At 44.8% G+C, this 25,621-nt stretch overlaps 1 protein-coding gene and 1 long non-coding RNA gene across 10 annotated transcripts in view; both read left to right on the top strand.

Annotated features, from left to right (window-relative positions):
* Positions 1-25,621, top strand: part of LOC310668040 — a 1,372,673-nt gene that overhangs the window by 1,193,799 nt on the left and 153,253 nt on the right. The gene's annotated exons all lie outside the window — the stretch shown is intronic.
* Positions 1-25,621, top strand: part of PSD3 (pleckstrin and Sec7 domain containing 3) — a 148,884-nt gene that overhangs the window by 37,022 nt on the left and 86,241 nt on the right. For 6 of the 9 annotated variants that reach the window (XM_083419562.1, XM_083419558.1, XM_083419561.1 and 3 more), the window contains 4 exons: positions 14,764-14,976; positions 15,107-15,187; positions 16,913-17,025; positions 20,458-20,516. In XM_083419562.1, coding sequence (XP_083275688.1) covers positions 14,764-14,976; positions 15,107-15,187; positions 16,913-17,025; positions 20,458-20,516 — 466 coding nt within the window. Of the gene's footprint in view, positions 1-3,416; positions 3,500-7,357; positions 7,579-13,767; positions 14,075-14,763; positions 14,977-15,106; positions 15,188-16,912; positions 17,026-20,457; positions 20,517-25,621 lie in introns of those variants that run through there. The other 3 variants (XM_083419565.1, XM_083419567.1, XM_083419566.1) reach the window with 3 other exon arrangements.

Raw genomic sequence — 25,621 nt, 5'->3', positions numbered from 1 at the left:
GGTAGCTCAGGCTCCAAATGATACAGTCAACAAGAACTTAGCAACCCCCATTTATATACTCAGGGCAGGTTGGGGATCAACTGACTTGCATGGGAGACGAAATGGGCTGCAACAAGGCAGATACAGTTGAAGAGAGGCAGAATACATAACAGATTGCAGCTCTTAGTACTGAGTGGGGCCTGCTGGAAACTGAGCTTTTTTGTGTGGCCTGTGCAAACCCACCTTCCGTTTTGTTCTTGCTCACACTAGAGTGTGACAAAGAGACTGAACCTAGGAACTGACTTTACGTACTTATTTTTATATTGCACTGTGCTTGTGGCTGAGTAGGTGTGATAGCTAAGCTCACTGTGCAGTTACTTAAAGCAGTTTGCAATCCAGTTTATGCAGCGGAACAGGAAGTTTGTTGGATGCGGTGGCTTATGACTGAGAACAGGTCCAAAGAGAGAAACGAAGGGAGACTTAAGAGCAAGAATTTGAAAGGAAGGTGCAGAGTAAGCAATGGACTGAGAAATGAAGGGATCAGCGGAGAATGAGGTTTGAGGACAAGGAAAGAGGAGACAAAGAATTGATGCAGTGTGGTAACATGGGAAACACAACAGTGCTAAAACAAGTTTTATAAGTCCACAAAAGTTATTAGCCTCCGTAATGTTTTGCTAGCCTGGTGGGGGCTGACAGAAGAGGGTTGGAGAACTACATTTCCTCCTTTAGTAGCAGCCCATTTGGTTTCCATGTTAGGCACAGAGGAGGGATCCTCACTTACCAACTTGAAATTCCTGATCACCTATGGTTACCGGGCTAGTATTTAAATGCAGATCTCTTTGTGTGGATGTTTTGAAAAAACAACCCTAATATCTTTATTAAATACTGTAGGATCAAACAAAAAAGGGAAAGGCAAGGACTAATAACTCCAGAACTCTGTGGAAGGGGTCCCCTAATAATAGAGGTCTGGTTTTCTTAATTGTGATTGAATTGATGTGCTTAATCTCCTTTTTGAGCTTCTGTTCTTGTGCTCCTTGCCTTCTAGCTTTTATATGAAGTGTTTTTGGTTTGCTGTTTGCCATGTTAGAAAACTCCAATACAATATATGTTATAATAATAATAATAATAATTCCAGAACGGTTGAATGCGAAAGGAGCAACAACATCTGTGAGGCACTTGAGATGAAGAGGGGCTAAATGCTATGGGGAAAGAGAATGTGAAATGCTAGGAAGACTGCTGAGGGACATGGTAGAAGAAGGAAGTGGAACAAAATGGGCTGTGGCCTGAAAAGGCATAAATCTGAGGAAATTATTTTTTGGGGTGGAGACATGAAGAACAGCAGAACCAAAGGGTAAGTGGGACCGAGGCAGAATTACACATAAGGGGTTAGAGGTAGGAGAAGTTGTGCTTTCTTGAAGGAAGTGGACAGGCAAGGGGAGGAACTGGAGATTGGAGGGTAGGGATAGGTTTCCTTTGAGGAGAATTTATCAACCCAAATATTGGAATTTTGCCACAGAAGGGTTTGTGACCTGGCCATCTTAAGGGGCCCCAGTGTAGACTAGGAAGCAGTGAGCGATGGCGGGGGCTGAATGTCACAGACTGGCTTGAAGTAGCCAGCACATACTTTGGCTCTAGACTTCCAACATTCATGTACACTCACATGCAAAATACCTACCAGTATCATGGGCAGGTTGGTGTCGAGGGGAGGGTTTTTTACTATGAAGACTTCCAACAGAAACAGTTTGCCCCATACACGAAATTTCATTGCGCTCCCCTGAAGGATCCCTGACAGTGAGGGTTAGGTTGCACAGAGTCATGGATCCTTGGCAATTTTTTGCCCTTAGGACAGTAGCGTTCCCTCCTCCCTCAGGACTCGACGGTTGCCATTGGCGACTGCTCCTGTTCCCTGTCTCAATTATTTCAGCAACTGGAAATCATGCCACGTCACATCCACTTAGTCCCATCTTGAGTTCTCTGTTTTGGTCATGGTAGGGGCAGGCTGTGTGAGAAAAGAGACCACTTCCCTTTTTGGTGCCTTGCTACTCTTGTGTAACGATATACCGTTCCTCACACGTTTAAGTCCTCAGATATATGCGAATTTATCTCAGGTAAACCCAGGTGAGAGGATTTCAAGCCCCCTTCAGCCAGGAGAGTTGTCCTCAAAAACAAATGAAGGAAATGGCCTCAGTCAGAGGGAGCCCTCTCTGAACTTAAGTCACAATATCTCAATATCTGCCTGCTCTCCATGGAAGCCAGTAATCCGATAAAGGTTTATGTCTTTGTGGCCTGTCCTGTTATGGTGCTGATGGCTGACTCCCGTTGACCACCGTTTATCAGGGCTTCTGCATCTGGAACCAGTACCAAGTGGCGAAGTAATGTTCTTACTCCTGCTAACTCCAACCCACCTGCTTCCCAGTTTCTCTCATTCTCCTCAGGAAAGACAGCAGCCACTGTAAGGAGAATGAGAGAAGCGGTTTGGGACACAGACAGGCACATGAATGAGCTCAGGTGCCCAATCCCAGGGAACAGCAGGTAGAGCTCATGTGTGTGTGTGTGTGTGTGTGTGTGTGTGTGTCTGCCTCCCTGTCTGTCTCCTCACAGGGGCCATTGTGTTTCCTGAGGAAAAAAACAAGTCAGTCAGTCAGTTGCATGCATGAGCTCAGAGGCCCAGGTATGGAGCACAGCTGTAAGAGCATCATGGCGTCCTTCAGAAATATGCTCCAGTTGCTGCACTCTGTGACTGGGCCTCCAAGCTCGTGTGTGTTTCTACCCGCCTTCCATTCTTTTAGGGAATAGTAGGAACAGCTGCAGAGCAAAACCCAGGCAACATCAAGGCAGGGTCGGCACCGTTTGACTCCCATCCGTTTAGAAATATTTTTTAACTTTAACATGGACTTGAAGCGTCAAAACAGGTTGGTAAGCATGTCTGATAGCTAGTGGATGTACAGAGGACCAGATTGGAGAAACCAGCTGGTCCTTTGAAAGCCAAGATATGAGCAAGAGGACCAGAGCTCAGCAGGAAATGGATTTTCTGTCTCAATACTGAAGAATCTGCCAGAAGGGAGATGCAATCCCTTTGTATCCTTTTTTTTTTTTTAAGATGCCAGGTAGATTTTAGATCAGAGGCCAGTTGCCTAAGTGTGTGTGTGTGTGTGTGTGTGTGGTCGTTTATGAGGCTCTGACAGCCGTGGTGCAAAGCAGAGCCAGGCTCTAAATGTTGGTTAGAGATCAGCTGATCGACAGGAGGGGTGATGTGTGGCAGTAATGTTATCCAATCCTTTAAATGAATGAGCAGAAGGGGACCAACCTTTTTCTCCATGCGGTTCAGCTGTTAGGGGGCTGAGTTTCAGGGAGAGAGGGGGGCTTGAGAGGCGAAGCCGCTCTGTGAAAGTGAGTCACATGGCTTTGAAATTAAAAAGACTGATTAGTAGCTTGTGGGCTCAGGAGTCCCTATGGGCTCCTTTGTGTCTGGGTGTTTCTCTCCGCCTGGCCTATCAGCTGCTGACCTTGGCTACGTTCAGTAAGTCTGCGCCCAAACTCTGCATGGCTTCAGTGTACTTGCTGTGACATTGGGCTGGGGGGGGCGGGAAGCAGTGTTCTTTTGATCGCAAGGTGGGAGAGGCATGCCTGGGAGAGAGAGAGGCCTTGGCTGCTCTGAAATCAGTTAGCATGCATGTTTTATGTAGGATCTTGGCTGAGTTTCCCCTAAAGGGCGAGGTTGTTTTTGAAAAGGGGGACTCTCTCTTAAACATAGTTCGGTTACTATGTGATCTCACTTCTAAATAAGGTGCAGCATCCAACAAAAGAGTCGGGAGCTAAAGAGAGAGAGAACCTGCTATTTCTGGAAGGATATTTCCACTCTTGTGTTTCTGTTTCTGTTTTGTTTTGCCTTGGAGTTCGATAGCTAGCATTTGAAGAGACAGGGCAGCTATTGCAGGAGGTTTAGCCATCGCCAGCTTCGGCTCATTGAATGGATATGAGCCAGCTTTTTATAGGATGCACAGATAAGATATAGATACACACATGCCCCCACCCCCCTCAGCAAATTGATCCAGATCTGCTCCTATGGTTGCCATCCCAGAAATGAAAAAGGGAGGGGGCAGGGGAATGAATGATGTCTGTGGCGTTTAGAGGCCACTTAGGGGTATAAAAAGGGAGATTTGGGCCTTGTCTCACCACCAGCGCAGACACATGATATTTTGCACCCTCTTCTCTTTAATTAAGATAGGATTAAAGTCTACTTGGAATGTCTTCTGTTCAAGCCTCACTGGAAGGAAGCCTGTCTGTGGCTAGTACAACAGTTGTATATCTTGTTTTTTTAAAAACAGCTTTGAGACCTACATGGTTTAAAGCGGGATACATTAAAAAAATAAAAATAACGACACGTATGCAATTAAATCAGTATGTCTTCTGAGCCTCAGAGCAAGACTGTTTTACCTTAGGGCAATTCCATTGTTCTGCACATGTTTCCTATCTATTAAGAATGCAATAAGAATCCCACTGGATCAAACCAGGATCCATTTAGTCTAGCAGCCTCTGTGACAGCTGCAGGGCAATCTGACTTTGGGAAACTGACAAGCAGGGCATGAAATCAACAACCCCTCTCCTGTTCTTTGGCTCCAGCAGCTGGTACTTGGAGGTATCCAAACTATGAAGTGGATGTATTAGGAGGTGGGACTCTGTGTGTGTACGTACGTACATGTACTTACATGGCGTCATAGGTACCTAGGGGCAGAGGATATGGAGATGTGTATGTGTATGTACACAAGCAGGATGTGAAAGTGGTGTAGGAGGTGACAAACTGAGACCTAATTTCTTGCTGGTTATTGTTTTGCGTCCTAGCTCAGATGAAATAGGCAACTTTTCATGCACACACTTAAATAAAATGGTCATTACACTGAATGAAGTGACAACTTTTGATGTAGCCTGGGAGTACAGCACGTGTTGCAGGGCTGGAAGGCAGACAGAAGAACCTGCCTTATTCAGAGTTAGAATGATGGCCTGCGCCTGTTCCACTGGTCTTCAGTTTGAGGGTCAAGACTCACTACAGGGTCACAACTTGACCTAAGGTGGTTTACAACACAGCAGCGGCACTACCACCCCACGTATATTTGGTGAACTATTAAAGTATGGGTACCCAAATGCCCATTTGAGTTGAAGGTGAGCCCTAGGTCTGAAATGGTTGATACCTCAGGTTACATACGTTTCAGGTTACATATGCTTCAGGTTACAGACTCTACTAACCCAGAAATAGTGCTTCAGGTTAAGAACTTTGCTTCAGGATGAGAACAGAAATCGCAGAGCGGCGGTGTGGCGGCAGCAGGAGGCCCCATTAGCTAAAGTGGTGCTTCAGGTTAAGAACAGTTTCAGGTTAAGAACGGACCTCCGGAACGAATTACGTACTTAACCCGAGGTACCACTGTACTGCTCAATCTCTTCCTGCCTTGTACCCAGTTCAACTTTGAAGGGGGAGGGAGAGGGGTTTATGCGTATGTTTCATATATTTGTTTATAAAGTACTGGTTACATGCATGATATTTTACAATGCAAGATAAAGACAAAATAATATATATATATTTTAAAAATGGACTGCCTCAAGGTTCCTTCTGTTCCTTCCTAATGAGAAATGTGACGTTCTAACGTTTTATGTGGAAGAAACATAGAGGAAGGAGGGATGGAAGAGAGAAGGATAACATATACCATCCATTAGACTTAGCTGTAGTTTTTGGATACAGGCAACATTTATGTGGGGGTTACGTTCCAAGGCACTGCGCATTTAAGTGAAATTGTGTATATGGGTAACACCACTGGAAAAGCTTGCAAACGCCCTCTAAACTTCCTTGCTCAAACCTCAACTCTCCATAGGCTTCAAAGCTTAGTGCGAAGGATCCTGAGAGTTAATACTATATATTCTATCTTCACAGCAACCCTGTGAGGTAGGTTAAGCTGAGGGGGACCTTGGGACCGCCACACATGCCTAATCAGTCTATCTCACAGGGTTGTTGTGAGGATGGTGCGAGTAAGAGCACAGTGCCTGCTACCTTGAGCTTCTCGAAGGAAAGGTGGGGCGTAAATAATTGGGGGCTATATAGAAGAGGCAAGGGACGCGGGTGGCGCTGTGGGTTAAACCACAGAGCCTAGGACTTGCCGATCAGAAGGTTGGCGGTTCGAATCTCCGCGACGGGGTGAGCTCCCGTTGCTCGGTCCCTGCTCCTGCCAACCTAGCAGTTCGAAAGCATGTGAAAGTGCAAGTAGATAAATAGGTACCGCTCCGGCGGGAAGGTAAACGGCGTTTCTGTGCGCTGTTCTGGTTCGCCAGAAGTGGCTTAGTCATGCTGGGCACATGACCCAGAAGCTGTACGCCGGCTCCCTCGGCCAATAAAGCGAGATGAGTGCCACAACCCCAGAGTCGGTCATGACTGGACCTAATGGTCAGGGGTCCCTTTACCTTTTTATATAGAAGAGGCAGGTTTTAAGATGGGTTTTCAAAGAACAGTGAGTTGTAGTACCATTTGAGGAAGGGAGATTTGGGGTGAAGAGACAGGAAGGGAGAATTGATAGAGTTGTTTGAGAGCAGGTGAGAACAGAAAATAGCTGGGCTTTTAAGTGACAAAAATAGAAATATTAATAGTATATATAACAAGGGAGTGAAATTCCTAGGTGGAAAAACTGCTCCAGCTTTGCAGAATCCCAGTACCTTTCAATCTCTGCAGCATAGCTCTTTTCATCTGTCTTTTAGTGAGATGCTAGTCAGACTGGTGCATGCAGGCTCAGAATTTAACAGCGTGGCTTCTCTGATCCATTAGTTAGGTCTGTCAGTAAAAAAAAAAGAAAAAGAAATGCCACAACCCTTTGCATTCTTGCTAGTTAACTCTGCTGTTCTCAGCTGTCTACCTAGAGTGATAGCTGCAATCACTTGCACTGAAATTCAGGGTTCTCCTTTCTCCTCACCCCTCCAAACTTAGCGTGATCACTAAGAACCAGTATTCAAGCTGTTTGGCGGCATAGCTGATAAAAAAGCTGATTTGCAAAGTCGAAAGGTTAGTTTGCTGGAGCTGCTAGTGTTTTTTTTTTTTTTTTTAAAAAGAGTTATGCCGCCGGCAAGCATGAGATGTTTATCTTCCATGATGCCCCCCCTCCCTCCCCCCTTCGGGGAAAAATACCACCACCTATTTGAAAACGAATTGTAAATGCCGTATTTTTGGAGCAGCTGTTTCTCTAGAGGACAGAATTTAATCCAGAAGCAATTGTAGAAATAGCTTGAGCTACCCTTTGTTCTGGTCTGCAAATGGTTAATGTTAAGGGGGGGTTAGGGGTGACTTCATTGTATATTGTGCTTGTTTGAAGCAGGTCTGTTGGAGGGATGTTATGTTAGGGAACTAGGAAGAAGGGGAAGGAAGTCCTTAAATTTGTTTTAAGTTTTGATTCCTGCTCCCCAAGGGATGCATAAAAGCAGAAACTTGTGTGTGATGTGTGTTTATTCCTCTTTCTGAAGCCTGAGAAGGTATCGGTGGCGAGAAAAGAATTGCTGAGCAGATAGAATGCACTGATAACACGTTTGTCAAGGGCATAGTTACCGGCTGACCATTTTCCAAGCCAGGTAATTAGATATTTCCCTACTTCTTTTTCAGTTAACTGTGATTTAGCAGGGGGGAAAATGCAATTTTACTCTGAGAATCAGCCTAAGACATGCTGCTTTTGAAAATCAAGTTTGTGACTGTAAAGTCAAGAACGGTGTCTATATCTAGCAATGCATTAACAATGCATTGTGAGATAATTAAAATGTTATTCTCCCTGCACCAATTAAGGTTTCATTTCTAAATCTGCTTGCTAGGGAGTAAGCACCATTGGAGATAGTGTGACTTAACCACTTTGAGGTTGAATATAAATCCTTGTGTTTATATGCAGTTAATTAAGATGAATCATTAGGGATTAGTGAAGCTACCAAGGCCCATAATTACTTCCTACTATTTACCTGGGCCTAAGATGCCAGGAATTCTCCTTTTAGCTGAACTCCGATAGCCTGCTGATAGATTTCAATAAGCTTGACCCTGCCATTCTATACAGCATTATTGCCCTGCCAATTGTAAGTTAAATCAGACCTTAAATTCTTCTTCTTACAACTACATTGTTTTTCTTATAATTGAGAGAAACGCACAATGTATACATGATGAAGTTCTTGCACATATAGACACAATTCCACTTTGAGAAGTGTGGTGCAAATGGTACAGAGGCTGTTCATTTAAACAAGAATTTGTTTCACACATGATTCTATCAAACCTTTCAAAAATTAGATTTTAAGGAACAGCAAACTCATTATCAGTAAAATATCAAACAAACTGCCCATTGTGGCAAGGGTTGTGTTTATTGGTTTAATCCTGCTTTCATGCATGGGATAGCCTTGATCCTCTTATCACAGTTATCCTATAAAGTTAGGCTTTGCGTCCACTAATCTAGACACCCACTAAGGTGCTTGAGTGTGTGGCTGGACACCTAATAGATGTACCTGGATGAAACAGAGTACCTGCAACTCTGGGCAGGTCCCAACAAAATATTAAAAACACAATAAAACCTCAAACATTAAAAACTTCCCTGTACAGGGCTACCTTCAGATGTCTTCTAAAAGTCATATAGTTGTTTGTTTGACATCTGATGGGAGGGCGTTCCACAGGGTGGGCGCCACTACCGAGAAGGCTCTCTGCCTGGTTCCCTGTAACTATACTTCTTGCAATGAGGGAACCGCCAGAAATATAAAGAAGTAATCTGCACATTAATTAGGGATTTTCTCCTGTTTTACTTGCTGGCTGCTAATTGAAACCAGCGCTTAAAAATGTTTAAGTATATATATTTGTCAGAGAGAAAGCGGAGGAATGGAGGAGGATGTTGGCGTAGTGAGTCCACGATTCTCTTGGGCTACAGCAAAGCAGACAGGCCTCCGATGTGTGCCAGCACACCTTAGTATGACTTGACAGAGTTAAGTGCTGTGGGAAATAAGTATGTTAGTATCAAATTTTATTTCGGTCACAGACCAGCATAAGATAAAACATATGGATAAACTGAGCACATAAGGCTTAAAACAGGTAAGGAATAAAAACTAGTAATTAAAAGGTGATTATATTGTACATATTTAAAAAGATAGAAACAGAGACAAACAGTTAAAAGCGACTATAAGGGAGGGAGCGTGAAGGTCTTACATTTGGGGCCTAGTTTGTGTTAAATAATGAAGGGACCCCAAGAGGCGCCGCTTATCCCAATTGTCTCTTCTCAGTGCAGGTAATTCTGTGTGTCTCATCAGGTTCAGTGTCCGAATTACCTAAGTTACCATTTAAAATATTGCAATACAGGTAAGAATTTATATTGGCAACATTATTTAAACGTGCATCCTAAAAGCAAACTCATTGCCTATAAGAGTGTAGTGCAGGGGTCCTCAAACTTTTTCAGCAGGGGGCCGGTACACGGTCCCTCAGACCTTGTGGGGGGCCAGACTATATTTTTTTTTGGGGGAAACGGCAGCGGAGGGATGCCAAGCCATGCGTGAAAGAATGCGCATGCTGGTGATCCATGCAGCGATTCCCGGACCGTCCGCAGGCCGGATTTAGAAGGCAATTGGGCCTGATCCAGCCTGCGGGCCTTAGTTTGCCGACCTATAGTGTAGTGTACCAACAATTCTATATAAAACAAACAAACGCGCCCCAGCTACCAATATGCTGGAAACACAGCAGGAAGGAGTTAAGGGTCGGTCCGTCTGTCCACCTCAAATTTAGCCTGCTTTTTCCTGCAGCAGCATACAGTAGGCGACGTTTGAGCCTTACAAACAACCCTTTGAGGTAGGTTTGCTTAGCCTGAGACACAGACACTTTACCATAGCAACTCACCTTGCTTCCTGTTAGACTTTTCAGCTGTGGATGAGAATGCTTTGTAAGCCAGAATGCGTAAGTTATTTTAAAGGAAACCTATAACTGTTCCTTTGCAGTGTGGAGAGTTCAGCAGGTTGGTGCGGTTCTTTCTCTCTCTCCTCTCGCCCTCCCCGTCCCCTCCTTGTCATTGTCTTTTTGGCAGATTTCCACTGTGTGAGTGAGTGAGTGAATGGCACAGAAGTTCTGTTCATAGGCTGATAGGCGCAGAGCGACTTTGCAGCATTATTCTGGAGTTGTGTGTGGGAGCAGCTGGGTCACTCCTATCACAGAAGCGTGAGCTTCTTCAAAGCATACCTTTTGAAGGCCATTTTCGTGTAGGACTTCAAAGTGCAGCATCGAATGCTGTGTAAGCCAGGTTAACTGCAGGGTAATGCAATTTATCAAATACTGAGAGTGGGGATTTGTTTACCGTCTTGATTCTTTTTTCAAGAGAAAAAGTTAATTAACAAGGAAGTAGTTCCTTAGCATCTGATGAATTTCCATCCTATGCAGACGCCTCCTCAGTCTGTCATGTTGATTGTCACATGCGACATTCTTACGCATATGGTGTTCTATCTGAGTGCTGCAACTGTTGGTAGGATATTTGCAACTAAAGATAAATTGCAGGGTGTGTTCTTTTAATCTTTTATATGAAACAACTTTCAAGTTCACCATTTTGAAAGCAGAACTTTATTTTTGCCGTGAGAGCTGTTCTGAGAATAGTCACACTGATCAGAGGCATTTAGATGTTTATCAGACCAATCCCATAAAATGAAACAATAAAAAATAAGCAAAAAGAGAGAGAACTGTCCTTCATAACACTCTGCCTTGACTGATTGTGAGGGTGCACACTTTTTGGAAGGCAAAGATGCAGAGCTAATCAGATGGTTGCAAGCTTTGACCTGGCCACTGATAAAAAATCTGGACGTCTAAAACTTTGAGGGGATCAGCAGTTCTTTTTAGTTTTTGTTCAGTATTTTTTTTACTGTAATTTAATTTTTTTAAAGATGCCTTTCCACCTAGTTTTATAACATTTATTTCAAAAGATGATGTGTCCCCAGAGCAGGCAAAAGCAAGGGAGGGGGTTATCAAGGACACGTGTGCACAGTCAAGGACACTATGCTAGGAAGTAAATATACACATTCAGCACTGCTGGACATGTTAGCATCCATTTATCAAAGAGTTCCATATGGGCTAGTCTTCCATATTGGTTTCTATTCACTCTGCCAAATGGGCAAAAAACTCCTTTGCTAGTCTGTTGCTTCTGTATCTTTCTGGTTGAGCACAGAGGCGTAGAAGAATCATAGAATTGTAGGGTTGGAAGGGACCCCAGGGGTCATCTAGTCCAACCCCCACTCCATTTCTTCTCCACTCCACTCCACTCCACTCCACTGAGAAGTGGAGAGAAGCAATTCTGAATTTGAATCCACCCTTCATTCTTCCACTGGGTTGAAGAGTAAGACAAATTAGCTTTTCCATACCCACTTCAATTCTCAGGTACTCCAGCAATGAAGAAGCGAATCTGAAATCATCATATCTTCATGGGCCTTTTTGCAGCATCACAAATAGCATCTCAGTTAGCTGAAATGCAAATCCGCTCATTTATTTATTCTGTGTGGGCTGATTCCTGGGACAATGCAAATGTGTATTCTGTTATTGCTGGCCGTAATCCAAGCGCCTGGCTCCTGGCAGCAACACTGAGCGATGGCCACACAGTGCTGTTGTGGCCGCGGCGGCAACAAAGGCATGTTTTTCAGGCCGCTTCACAAACGTTGCAGCCTGTCAGCCCATATGAACAGGTGGCAGACTTTTTTTGTTGTTATTCTTTTGCATTTGGTGCTACAAGGCACCTAGATATTTGATGCTGGCCCCTAGGAATGTGTCGGTTTCCTTTGGACAAGTTCTATGCATTGCTATGTCCTAGGAATTTCAAACATTTTTTCCTGGATTACAGATATAAACACAAAGGTTCCTGGTAAGTAACCAGACTCCCTAGAACTCACATCCTGCTTGTGAGCTTCCCAGAAGCATCTGTCGGACTCCTGTTAGAAATGGAAAGCTGGGTTAGATGGACTTTGGTTTGAGTCAGCAAGGCATTTCTTATATTCAGAAATACAAATTTATTTGAGGCGTTCCAGTTTCCTCACTGTGGGCTTTCCTCCTTCCTTATTTTATCATACAGTGGTGCCTCGCAAGACGAAAAGAATCTGTTCCGTGAGTCTCATCGTCTAGCGGTTTTTTCGTCTTGCGAAGCAAGCCCATTAGCGGATTAGCGCTATTAGCGGTTTAGCGGCTATTAGCGGCTATTAAAGGCTTAAGGGATTAGCGGATTAGCTGCTAAAAGGCTATTAGCAGTTTAGTGCCTTAGAAAAAGGGGGTGGGGAGCGGGGAAAAAACCCCAGGAATCGCAAGACATTTTCATCTTGCAAAGCAAGCCCATAGAGAAATTCGTCCTGTGAAGCACCTCCAAAACGGAAAACCCTTTCGTCTAGCGGGTTTTCCATCTTGCAAGGCATTCGTCTTGCGGGACACCACTGTACTTGCATTCCACATTTTGCCCAAGGAGCTCAGGGTAGTGTGCCCCTTATTTATACATACAACAACCTTGTGATGTAGGTAGAGAAAACAAAGTGTGCTTTACCCAGAAACTTGAATGCAGGCCTCGTTAAGTTCAGATCCAGTGTGCCATGCTAGAGAGTATGCTCAAAACAAAAAGGAATAGTTTAAATGATTTCCACAATGTATGTATATTTATTTGAGAATTTATAGACTGCCCTTCTAATATGTGTGCATATTTGGCGTGGCTTGCATCCAATAAAATAATGTGATTTCATGGTAAGTTCGCCACAGAAAATATAGGCTGGAAGAGAAAAGTTATCACCAAACAGCAGAAGATTGGAAGGGAAAGGAGATTCCAGCTACACACCCGGAAGAACTTTCTGGCAGTAAAAGCTGTTTGATAGTGGAACAGACCCCCATGAGAGGTGATGGACTCTACTTCCTTGGAGGGTTTTTTTTGGCAGAGATTGAATGGTCACCTGTCATGTATGATCTAGTTGAGATTCCTGTGATGTAGGGGTTAAAAGGTAAAGGTACCCCTGACTGTTAGGTCCAGTCGTGGATGACTCTGGGGTTGCGTGCTCATCTTGCTCTATATGCTGAAGGAGCCGGCGTTTGTCTGCAGACAGCTTCCGGGTCATGTGGCCAGCAGGACTAAGCTGCTTCTGGCGAACCAGAGCAGCACATGGAAATGCTGTTTACCTTCCCACCGGAGCGGTACCTATTTATCTACTTGCACTTTGATGTGCTTTCAAACTGCTAGGTTGGCAGGAGCAGGGACCGAGCAATGGGAGCTCACCCCATCGCAGGGATTTGAACCGTCAACCTGATCGGCAAGGCCTAGGCTCTGTGGTTTAGACCACAGCGCCACCCTTGTCGATGTAGGGGTTAGGACTAGGTTATTACAGTGGTACCTCGGGTTACATACGCTGCAGGTTACATATGCTTCAGGTTACAGACTCCGCTAACCCAGAAGTACCTCAGGTTGAGAACTTTGCTTCAGGAAATTGTGCTCCGGCAGCACGGCAGCAGCAGGAGGCCCCATTAGCTAAAGTGGTGCTTCAGGTTAAGAACAGGTTCAGGTTAAGAACGGACCTCTGGAACGAATTAAGTACTCAACCCGAGGTACCACTGTATCCCTTCTAAATCTACAGTTCTATGATTCCAATGACTCAGCTCTTGAGTGGTCAGGTGAGCATTGCTGCCCCCCATGGTCTTGCATTGGTCTGGGTCTTTAGATGTCGCTTACACAAGCGTGTCCAAATATGTCACACACACTATGGAACACAATTCCTTGTGAGGTAATTTCTGCAGAATGCCACCCGTCTGGAATGTCCAGTGGAACTTCCTCAAGTCATGTGGGGTGTGCATGGCAGGCATAGATTTCAGCTATCTTGACATGGCGATGATAGAGACCTTTCCCCCTTCTCTGAACTTCCTGGTGCACACCAGTACCAATTTGGGTTTCCTATAAACTAACAAGAGGGGCTCTCCTAGCTCGCCTCCCTGAAGAGAGAGCGCTGCATACTGCCCGTACATGGGCACACTGCGTGTGTGCCCAGTGCTTAATCTTTGTTTGAGAGGAATGAAAAAACATGAACAAGCCGGTGACGTGGATGGCTCTAATGGGAGATTGAACAGGTATGATAAGATCGGTGCCAAAGTTGAATAAGGGCCATGATTTGATATGACTCGCTTGCCCATAGTAGGTGCTATTAGAAAGGCCTTCAGTGGCTTCCCCATATACATGGTTGGCAAATATAACCAGAATTTGAGGAAGGACAAAGGAAGCTCAAGTGAAGAAACTGCTACCTGTGTCCTATACATGGAATTGTTTAGAATTATCTTCACTATTAACTTGTGAACTTTTTCTTCTTATTGTATTAGTTTGCTTTATGCAAAAAAAGAAAAAAGAAATAAGTCTCAAAGTGACTTAACAATTATTATTATTATTATTATTATTATTATTATTATTATTATTTATACCCCGCCCTCCCCAGCCAAGGCCGGGCTCAGGGCGGCTAACAAGCAATAATAAAAACAAGTTGAATGAATACAACTTAAAAACAAGATTAAAATACAACATTAAAATATTGAAACATTAAAATATTAAATGCAGCCTCATCACAGGAGGAGAAAGGAAAAAGAAAAAAAAGAAAGGGGGAAGGGAATAGAACGCGAACAGATATTTAAAGAGTAGTGGGACAACCCTTGCTTGTTTGATGTAGTCTTCTTTTGCCGTTAAAAGGGATTTCTTCTTGAAAAACATAATTTTTTAAAAAAAGGATATTCCCTTCCCCAGTTCCTTAATATTCCCGTCTGTTTCATAGCAATGCAAGACTGGAATGTACAACAGCACCTGATGCCGTAGGGGACATGGGAAGCAACGATTTCCTGGAGAAAGATGGGCACGAAAACCTGGGGCACGACTTCATCAATGGGACCACCAGCGGCAACGCGGAAGCAGCCCGGAGGCTGGCAAAGCGTTTGTATCATCTGGATCGATTCAAGCGGTCTGATGTAGCGAAGCACTTGGGGAAAAAGTAAGGATCTGGCTTCTTATCTCAAAGGGTGTTCATGTTGCATCTGCAGAATGATTAAAAAAACATGAAAAGTTCACTTTTTATTAATGTGGCTTGTTTCTTTTCCTTCTTCCTTTTCCTGCGTCTTAAGCAATGAGTTCAGCAAACTTGTCGCTGAGGAATACCTCAAGTTCTTTGATTTCACAGGCATGTCTTTGGATCACTCACTCAGGTAGGAAATCTCTGTGTCTTTTCCTTGGTTGTGTCTCATCCACTGATAATCTTGTATGTGCCTATTTTAAGGTGTTCCTTCTCATTCTAAGGTGGGTTGGCACGATTGCCCCTGACCCACCCAGGAACAAGCCTCTTCCCACTCTGACCTGGGCCTGACTTGCCTACATGCATTGAATATAATGTATAATCCTGCACACTTAGGCCTTGCTGGCCCATAATCCAGACCTGGCAAGACACCAGCATGGATTCTAGTGTTTTGCATCTATGCATGGACTATTTGTCCACCCTCTGATCTTTCCATCACTTGATTATTGGGAAGCCCCCAGGTTTGCATGCCAGGTATTGAACTTAGGGATTTGTAAATCCAGAGTGTGTTTCTTATGACTGAGCCCTGCGTATGGGCTTCTTACCCAAGCTGGGGCTTGGAGCAGAATGGTCAGAAAGGAGCAGGAGCTGGAATCTGGCAGACATGATGTGTCAGTCCCTCTTAAGGCCTTTTTTAAGAAACCACAGCTAGGTCTGCATTCTCTGTGCTTTGTAATTCTTGAGTGGCGAAGACTTGAAACCCATGAAACACCTTCCTGAACCCCACAAGAGCTTTATTTTTTTAAGAAAAGGAAAAAAGAAAGGGGGAAGGGAGAGAATAATAGCAAATTCGGAAAGGCTTGCCATTGTGTGATCTAAAGACTGAGGGAGACAAGAGGTAACAAGATCTCTATGAAATCTATATAGGGAGGGGAGACGAGAGACCCTAACAGCTGTGTTACCTTAAAAAATATACAGCTAATTGGATAAGCTGGATTTTGGAATGTGTATCTGAACAGTGTGTTCTCTCTGCTGGAAGGAAGATTTAAAGGAAGCACCCAGCAAGTCCTAAGTGTGCGCAAGAAAGATGGGACTTCATTTGGAGAAAAAGTAATCACATCCAGTCCTAGCCCCATCCCTCAAATGTCTGGGGTGCAAGAAGTGTAACAGTGGTTTACACGATCTCTCATTTTGTGGGGGTTGTATTGGGGTTGTTTTTTCCTTTGCTTCCCCCACCCGCCTTACACATTTATTGAGAAGCAACACATTCTGAGGCTGGAAACAGGTAATAGCTTTTTAAAAGTGGTTTGAGAGAGATAGTACTTCCCATTGCGTTTATACATATAATTTTTCTCCCACTGTTTCCTCTGCTGAAACAGCCCCTGGGGTTTCTGGAACAATAATAAAAACCTGCGATATTTGTTTGACTAGGTAGGGGTAAAAGTGGGAGCTGCCAAGCTGGCAGTTTGAAAGCATACCAGTGCAAGTAGATGAATAGGTACCACTGTGGCAGGAAGGTAAATGGTGTTTCCATGTGCTCTGGCTTTCATCACAGAGTCCTGTTGCACCAGAAGCAGTTTAGTCATGCTGGCCACACGACCCAGAAAGCTGCAGACAAATGCCGACTCCCTCAGCCTGAAAGTTGAGACAAGCGCCGCATCCCATAGTCGATGTTTGACTGGACTTAAGCGTCCAGGGGTCCTTTACCTTTTCACTTTACAAACGTTGGATAATGTGTGGTTGCTCTTTTGAACCATATTCAGTTCTTTGAAAATGCTGTCCTCTGTTTCCAACCTCAGTACAAACATCTTTAAAGGCTACAGAAATTTCTGGCCATTGACCGTAGTAAAATGACTTGACTTGACTCTTTAAAGGCTGGTTTAACTCCCCCCCCCCCTTTTTACATTTTTTTTCTCAGGACATTCTTCAAAGCCTTTTCTCTTATTGGAGAAACTCAGGAAAGAGAGCGAGTTTTAGTTCATTTCTCCAACAGATACTACCAGTGCAACCCAAATGCCATTTCCACACCAGGTAATTTTACTTCCATTGCTTTTAAAACATTTCCATTCCTACCTTTCCTCAGGCAGAATTCAAGGTGGCTAGCAACAGTAGGAAATTAAAGCAGCATCACAGTACTGCAAAGATAATAATGCAGGAATGACAACAAAGTCAAGGGAAAACAAACACACCCACTCAAAGCAATTCCCAGTAAAATTAGAACAATTTCCCAGCGAAGCATAAACACACTGAAGGCCGCAGTTTGGCTTTGGCACTTGTCAGATCAAACGGCCACTTTGATTGCAACTGAGTCACTCCAGTTTTTTGAGATCTAGTTGGGGAACAAAGGAAACCTAGTAAACTCAAAGCAATAAGGCAAGATAGAATATGCTATTTGTTGTCAGGATCAAGAATTGGTTAGGACTAGTGTTAGGTATTTCCATTTATAGGAGGGAGATACCTGGATAGCAGCCTCCCCCCCCCCACCTGATGCCCTCTAGATGTTTTGGGCTACAACAATCTCAGCCAGCATCTGAAGAGCTCTGGCTTGGGAAATGATTAATAATAATACATCATATTTGGGTGTTGAATGCCCTTGTCTCCCACTTACAGCACCATATCTTCTGCCACATTGCTTGGCGTATGTGGACCAGCTTCTTTCTCTCTGTATGAGGAATGTATTTTAAAGAGGTGGGCTGCTAGTGTGTGCTGAACTCTGCCCCTGTGCTTTTGCCCTGCAGCTCCTTGGCCTCAGGTGCTTTTCTCCCAGCTAGGTTCAGTGGAGCAAAAAAGTACTGGGGTGGTTGGACTGTGCAGCATATAATCAGCAGGTGTGGATGGGTTCTGCACCACTTGATTTTGTTCCTCTTTGCAGCCATTTGTTGTACAGGTGACCTAAGGGAGCACACCCAAACCTCCAGATGTGTTTCAGTCACTGTCACATGCAGTCTGAGCTAAGAAGCTGAACAGAGAACCATTTAAAACTTGCCTCTACTATGAACTCAGTGCAGGACTCTAATCAAATCCAATTGAATCTCCCCACTCTCCACATCTGCAGCGGGTTAACAACAGGAGGAGCAGCAGCAGCAGCAATAGTAATAATACTGGCCTGCCTCACAAGACTTACTGAGAAAATTAACACCCTAAAGCACTATAGAAATGCTATATTGTCCATGAAACATTATATCTTGTCCCCTTCTCTCTCCTCCTTTGCCACCAAAGGCTTTCCTGAGCCCTTCTGGTCCCATCTTACCTGTCCCATCTGCTACTCTGGCTGTCCTTTGCCTGATCTCTGACCCTCCATTCCCTGCTCCTGCTTTGCTCTGCTGTTCAGTATAGGTGGTGATGAGGATATGCCAGAGGCAATGTTGATCTCCATTGATCTGTAGCCTATCCTACATTACTAGGGACGCAGGTGACGCTGTGGTCTAAACCACTTAACCTCTTGGGCTTGCTGATCAGAAGGTCAGCGGTTCAAATACCCGCAACGGGGTGAGCTCCGGTTGCTCTTTCCCAGCTCCTGCCAACCTAGCAGTTCAAAAGCACACTAGTGCAAGTAGATAAATAGGTACTGCTGTGGTGGGAAGGTAAACGGAGTTTCCGTGCGCTCTGTTTTCCGGCATGTGTCCTGTTGCACCAGAAGCGGTTTAGTCATGCTGGCCACATGACCCGGAAAGCTGTCTGTGGACAAATGCCGGCTCCCTCGGCCTGAAAGCAAGATGGGTGCCGCAACTCATAGTCACCTTTGACTGGACTTAACGGTCCAGGGGTCCTTTACCTTTAACTTTTACCTATCCTACATTACTGTTAAAAGCATATCCCACTTTCCTTTCCCCTCCATGGACTTTACCCAGGTACTGATCACATTCATACCTTGGGTACTCCCAGTCTATCTGTAAATAGCTGCAGTATCTCTAAAGGCAACAGTAGTGAGCACTAATGATCTAAACTGAATACAGTGGTACCTCGGGTTAAGAACTTAATTCGTTCTGGAGGTCTGTTCTTAACCTGAAACTGTTCGTAACCTGAAACACCACTTTAGCTAATGGGGCCTCCTGTTGCCGCTGTGCCGCTGCTGCACGATTTTTGTTCTCATCCTGAAGCAAAGTTCTTAACCTGAAGCACTATTTCTGGGTTAGCAGAGTCTGTAACCTGAAGCGTATGTAACCCGATGTACCACTGTATATAACATGTAGCTCCAGAAGCAGTTTATCTTTCATTGCCAGATGCTGGAAATAAACAACATGGGGTTGTTAAGCTGTGCCCTGCTTAGGAGCTTCCCCACTTGTGCCAGGCACTGTCTCTCAGCATAACCTACCTACCTCACAGGGTTGTTGTGAGGATAAAATGGGGAGCTGGAGAGCCATATGTACTACTTTGAGCTCCCTGGAGGAAACGGTGGTGTATAAATGTAATAAATAAAAAACCAATAAGACATTAAAAAATAAATCTGCCCAGCCATTTTAGAGGCAGTGCTGAGCTGATGGAACAAGGCAGTTATTTTCTTCTCCAATTAGTCCTCCTCCTTTGTGCATTTGCTTTATAGAATAAGGCAGCCCCCCCCCCAACATCCTATGATTTAATGTTGTCATTGGGGGAGCACAACGGGAGAATGAAAAGGAAAGGCAAAGGTAACAAGGTGAACAAGTGCAGTTACATAGGCTTCTTTAGTTTCTATTGGAGGAGTGTGGATTAAGGAATTTAGTTAATGGCTTTTGTGATGATGTAGGTTTAAAGACGGGGAGGTAGTCGAAGACAGGAGTGCCTGGCGTTCTCTGGTCCATGGGGTCATGAAGAGTCAGACACGACTAATCGACTAAACAACAACAACAACAAGGTTTAAAGACAGGAATTTAATGGGGGCAGGAACAGAAAGAGGTGGCAGCCTGTGGGTGTTCTGCGGGGGTGGGATGTTGTTGAAGGTATAAAAAGGACCAATCCTTTTACATTGAATTTGGGCTAGTCTGGTGTTGGGGGCAATGACTTCAGTGAGACTGAATTTGGTTAAAACCATTGGCTTAACTGAACTGTAGATTGGGTTGTAAAAAGTCAGACAAAACCTTTGGAAGGTCAGCTTACACGGCTGAGGTTGATATTCACGGATCTTTGACATTTGTGGAGCTTTCCTTCAAAGCATTGTTTAGGTCCTAAACTTTAGGAGGTTTCACCTTCCCCCCCACAAAGGAAAAAATTGGGCTAGCTGTTTCTCCCTTCCTCCTTATCAACCCTTATGACTTCATCTCATGAGACGGTCTCTCTTGATAAATGTCATGCATTTCTTTATAAGCAAATTGCTTTTGGAAGAAGAAGGGAGTGTTAATTAGGCTTCAGGGGGGTCCCAACTCAACGTGAATCATTCTTTCATAAGCAGATGTGAGTAGTAGGAAGTGTGATTTCTCTCCCCCACCCCACCTGCCTATGTGACTTTCTGTGTGTCATTCTTGGGGTGTTCCCCCCCTCCTACAGATGGAGTCCATTGCCTCACATGCGCTATCATGCTGCTGAACACTGACCTCCACGGCCATGTGAGTATTCTGCATATTGTCCTGTTTGCTCAGAAATTTTGAACTGCTCTTTCAGTATTCTTGTTGCGGTTGAGTACTCGCTGCTCAAGTCCTTGCAGGGTCGGGCTGAAGCAGCCAGAAAGATTTCAGGTGACATTAGCAGAGGTGGAAGGCAATCGTGTGAAGAGCTTGTGAAACTGGCAAGAGAGCCAAAACCAATATGAATGTGTCCCATAAGAATGCGGGCAAGGCGGGATGCAGTGAATTGGGCAAGTCTGGAAACCCAGTAGCTCGTAACAGGAAGGGCAGGTAAAAGAACAGTTTCGCAAGCACAGAGGACCAGCCAGATTTCAGGCACCAGAAAATCGCCAATACTAATGGATTTCAGGAGACCCTGAAAGATGCAATGCAAGGAGTGGATTGGGATAGGCTCTCCTTGATCACCTGATTTCCTTACTTAGGGTGATGTGCCTGAAAAGCTGGATGTTCCCTCTTGGCCCCAGTTGTATAGGGAGCTGATGTCTGGCCTGCCAGACCATTCAAGCCCCAGTGCAAACAGAGCTTGTAAATCATCCTCACAGCACAAACTACTCCCACTTCGGAATCTGAACGCTTGGCATCCCTGGCTTGTGCACAAAGGGAGGCTATATATAGATGGCAACTTCTCAGAGATTTGGCAGCCATATTACAGAGCCATTCTTATCCAAGATACAAATGGTCATGTTTTTTTCTTTGTCCTACCAGGACCTCTGTCAACCAAATTCTGTCGTGCTTATTTAGCTGTACTCTGGGGAAAAAAACCTGTCAATAACTCTACAGAAGTGTGAGCGTCATTTCTGCAGGAGACATGTATAAGTTCTGTTGCGGCTGTTTCTCGTGCTTAGCAGAAAGTTCCCCGGGGGCACTAACACACAACCATATACCCCAACAGTTTTGAACAACTATTTTAAAATGAATTTTAAAAAACTGTTCTTATGTGACCTTTAAAAAAAGTACAAAGTTGTTTCTTATCTCAACTGTTTGGCCTGGGTTGGGGTTAAAACTGACTGGGTCAATAGTTGTGTGCCACTTGGTCACAATGTTGACTGGCTTCCCACAACTATGGCAAGTGCCTGCAGCTGAGAGTGGCTGAAAAGGGAGTAGTGACTCATCTTCATTAGGTTTGTACAGTTACCCATCAGACAAGGCTGGATCAGTGTTAGTGACCTCATAGAGGTGAGGTCACTCTTCTTGCTTCATTAAAAAGCAAAGTCACTCTTCTTGCTTCATTAAAAAGCAAAGAGAAAAGATCTACACGTATCCTGAATATTAAAATGTAATTTTCCATGGCATTGCTTTGCTGCAGTGTCAGGATAACTTGTGGGCACTAGGTGGCAGAACATGCATAGCGTTCTCTGAACTGTTCATGCATCATCAGATGAATGTGCAAATTCCTATCTGGGCCTTGCATTTTAAATCCACATATAAAACGGGTATCACCATTGGCCAGAAAGCAAAGGGTCACATACTTGAGCTCCGGCTGTCTGGGTAAAGAAGAGGTCAGATGCCAAGAGGCCCACCTGAACCAACCTGAAACTAGCTACCTAATTTCGTGCTTGTTTCCCTGAGTGCCAGAAAAGGTCTCTTGTTTTGGGCAACTTTCTGCTCTCATCACAAACTTAGGGCTACGTATAAAGTAGGGTTACCAGATGTCCCCGTTTCCCGGGGACAGTCCCCGGATTTGTGGATAAGTCCCCAGACAAACTCCATCCCCAGAATGTCCCCGGATTTCATCTAATGTCCCCGGGAAACGCAGCAGCGGCAGTCTCAGCAGCCCGGAGCAGTCAGCTCTGGCAGGCTTCAGGAGCTGCTGGGAAGTCCCCATATGATGGTGGTGCAGGGGCTCTAAGATGCAGCTTCTGGGCTGCTTCCACCTTGCCTCCAAAAGGCAGTGGGAAGCCTCGCTTCCCAGCTGAGGGATCCCCGCCCCCTCCTGCTTGCACGCAAGTAGGAATGGGATTGGGGCTGCTCTGATGGAAAGGGAGGCATCGCGCTGCCTGAGCCGAGCCGCTGCTGCCGCTCTCAGCCCTCCTTCTCCGCCTTGTATGCCTGACCCACTGGACGCTGCTTCCCCATTACCACCAAAGAACAAACAACTCAGGGGCTGCCCAGGCTCTTGGGAAAAGGAGATAGAAGCCTCAGAGGAAGGGGAAACGTGGTGGTTGAGGTCAAGGTGGCACCAAAATCCCGAACGTGTATTAATTAATTAATTAATTAATTAATGTGTCCCCGGATTCCTTGGAAAAAAAAACCTGGTAAACTTAGTTTATGGAATGTAACTCTTATTTGTGGTGGCAGCATTTTACTGAATTTCTTTACAGGGGGTTAGAAATTCCCCCAAGAGTTTCATGTGGTTGAGACTTGCCATCAGTGGTGGCAAGTCCCACAGCTTTTTAAGGGCACAGCTTTTCTTAAGGTGTAGGATGTAGGGGAGAGGGTTGTTTAAAAAAAAAAGAGAGCCTTTTGGCTTGACTTCGTTGCAAACTCAACCCTATTTTCCCAGAGCTGCTCTTCTCAGCTAAGTTTCCATCGCCTTCTTTCTGTTGCCGCCCTCTGCCTCATTTGCCCACACTCCCATTTAATTCTATTGGCTGCGGCAACTCATGTGGTTTTGTGAATGACATCATGATGTACTTCGGATCTGATGATATCACATGTGCTCATCAACAAAATTATGTGGAGTGCCACAGCCAGCAGGATTAAGCAGCCACCTGGGCGAGTGAGGTCGAGGAGAATGGAGGCGGCAACGGAGAAGAAGGGAAATGGTGCAGAGTAGCAGCAACAGCCATGAAAACAGAAAGGGTGTCAAACAGCATTGAAACTGCACAAATATTTGTTAAGGTGAGTAGTTTGCTGTTAATCTGGCCGTTGTGAATGAGCAGGTTCTGAAGTTGCTAGCACAAGCTGCTTCCACATGGTTTTTAGCATTTTGCTTCTCCCACTACAACTCCCAGTCACTTCCCGAGGGACCCATGGCTTTGCGGGGAGTGCAGGGGACTTCACTAGTAAGTTCGAGAGCAGAAGAGCCCCTCTGCCTGCATACTCTGGACTGAAATCCAATATGATTTGGTGATTTAGCCATTGGTGAAGCCTGAGAGATACGTACCTGGAGATTTGATTTCCAACATTTTAGATTTCATCTGAAGCTGAAATGCACTTCCTTTCTGCCACCTCGTTTTGCTAAGTGTGAGAAATGCGTAGGGCCAACTTTAACTTGATAAAGCAATATTTCCCCGTCACTTTTGTGTCTTCCCTTTCCTTCGGAATGCTTATCCTAACTGATAATACTTTTTGTTTTTTGTATTGCATTGTTATTCTAGGTGGTAAGTTGGGCATTTATTGCTTGGAATGTAAAACATAGCTTGGAATGCATTTAACCAGATTATTTGTTTCCTAACTATAATTCAGTGCTTCATCCTGTAAGCATGTATCAGGATTTTATTTTATTTTTAAACTGTTTTTAAAATTTATATACATCTTTTTTCTTTTTGATCCCAAAGTGGTTCACCGTACATGAACACGCCCATCAATTGCAGTATTTTTCCATGTATAAGGCGCCCTATGTATAAGATGACCCCTAGTTTTTTGAACCCAAAATTAAGCGGGAAACCCTAAAATAGAAGTAACATTCTGGACAATCTGCAGCAGCAAATTGTTGATCTTTCTTTGGGTAATCGCCCTCCAAGTTTCCAGCATGAGGTGCATGCAGTGCATGGTGGTGCAAAGGCAGTGGCTAGAGCACCACATGCTCACCACACACTGAGAGCCAGTGTGGTGTAGTGGTTAAGAGCGGTAGACTCATAATCTGGTGAACTGGGTTCGATTCCCTGATCCTCCACATGCAGCTGCTGGGTGACCTTGGGCCAGTCACACTTCTCTGAAGTCTCTCAGCCCCACTCACCTCACAGAGTGTTTGTTGTGGGGGAGGAAGGGAAAGGAGAATGTTAGCTGCCTTGAGACTCCTTTGGGTAGTGATAAAGCGGGATATCAAATCCAAACTCCTCCTTGGTGGTGGCTGCTGCTGTGGGGAAGGAGGCTCCTGAATCAGACGCCGAGGGAGAGCCTAGGGAAGGCAGCGCTCGCTCTATGCCGGCCCATGCCGTTGAGCAAACCTAGCTGAGGAAGGTGGTGAACGGGCTGGGGGTTTGAGAGGGGAAGAGAGAGAAAAAGGAAAGAAGGGCGAAGAAAGGTAGCCAAGGCTGTTCTCGGTGGCAGCGGCTGCTCTTAATCCGGTGGTCAAACCGGTGGGGGCTTCAGGAGGCGAGCCAGTCACCAGCGCACAGCCCAGAGAGGGAGGGGAAAGGGGGTGGTGGCAGGAGGGAACGCCTCAGCCCACCCAAGCCAAAATCCCGAACATTTGCTCAAATATTTTAAACCTCACCCCCCAATGCCCATGTTCTGTGTATAAGATGACCCCCAATTTTTTACTCTTTTTTATTTTAGCAAAAAAATTAAAATGGTGCATAGCGCAAGTGCTTGAATTGCACAGGGCTGTATGAGAAGGAGGTCCAGAGTTTCCACTTCCACCAGGTTTTGGATCCAGCTTGGTTAAAGAGGAACCCTGGTTTGCTTTCAAAGTGGCTTAATGTTGCTGTTGATGAAAAGGGAGTCCTTGATCCCACAGTCCACTGGCTGAAAAAGAGGGCTGTAAAAGAAACCTCATAATCGGCAATAGAAAAGCTTCTTTCCCCTCTTTTGGAACTTAATTTTGTACAGATATGTTCCATTTTTGTGAGGTTTCAAAATATATATCTAGCATAACTTTCTTTTCAGCTTGTCAATTTCAAGCTCTCGCTCTGGCCGCATGATTCCAGCTTTTGTTTGTGGCAGGACCTTAACGTTCTTGGAATGCAACTCAGTTCCATAAAGTGCTTTGATGGCCATGGTTGAAAAGCCTGTGCAATTGTTAAGATTCATCACCACCATTATCCTAGCAGGATCACTTTCCCGCTGATTCCCCCTTTCCCAGTAGGGTTGCCTGTCTATGCTGATTTGTATTTTGCAGCTGTGTTCATGCAGACACCCTTACAATGTCTCTTACCCTGGGATTGCTGCTAACAACTTGGTTTTTAACTTAACATGGGGGG

The sequence above is a fragment of the Podarcis tiliguerta genome (assembly GCF_965153285.1).
Source record: "Podarcis tiliguerta genome assembly, chromosome: 17".
Classification (NCBI taxonomy): domain Eukaryota; kingdom Metazoa; phylum Chordata; class Lepidosauria; order Squamata; family Lacertidae; genus Podarcis; species Podarcis tiliguerta.
The sequence above is the reverse complement of the archived record's forward strand: the minus strand, read 5'-3'. Positions and strand labels throughout refer to the sequence as shown.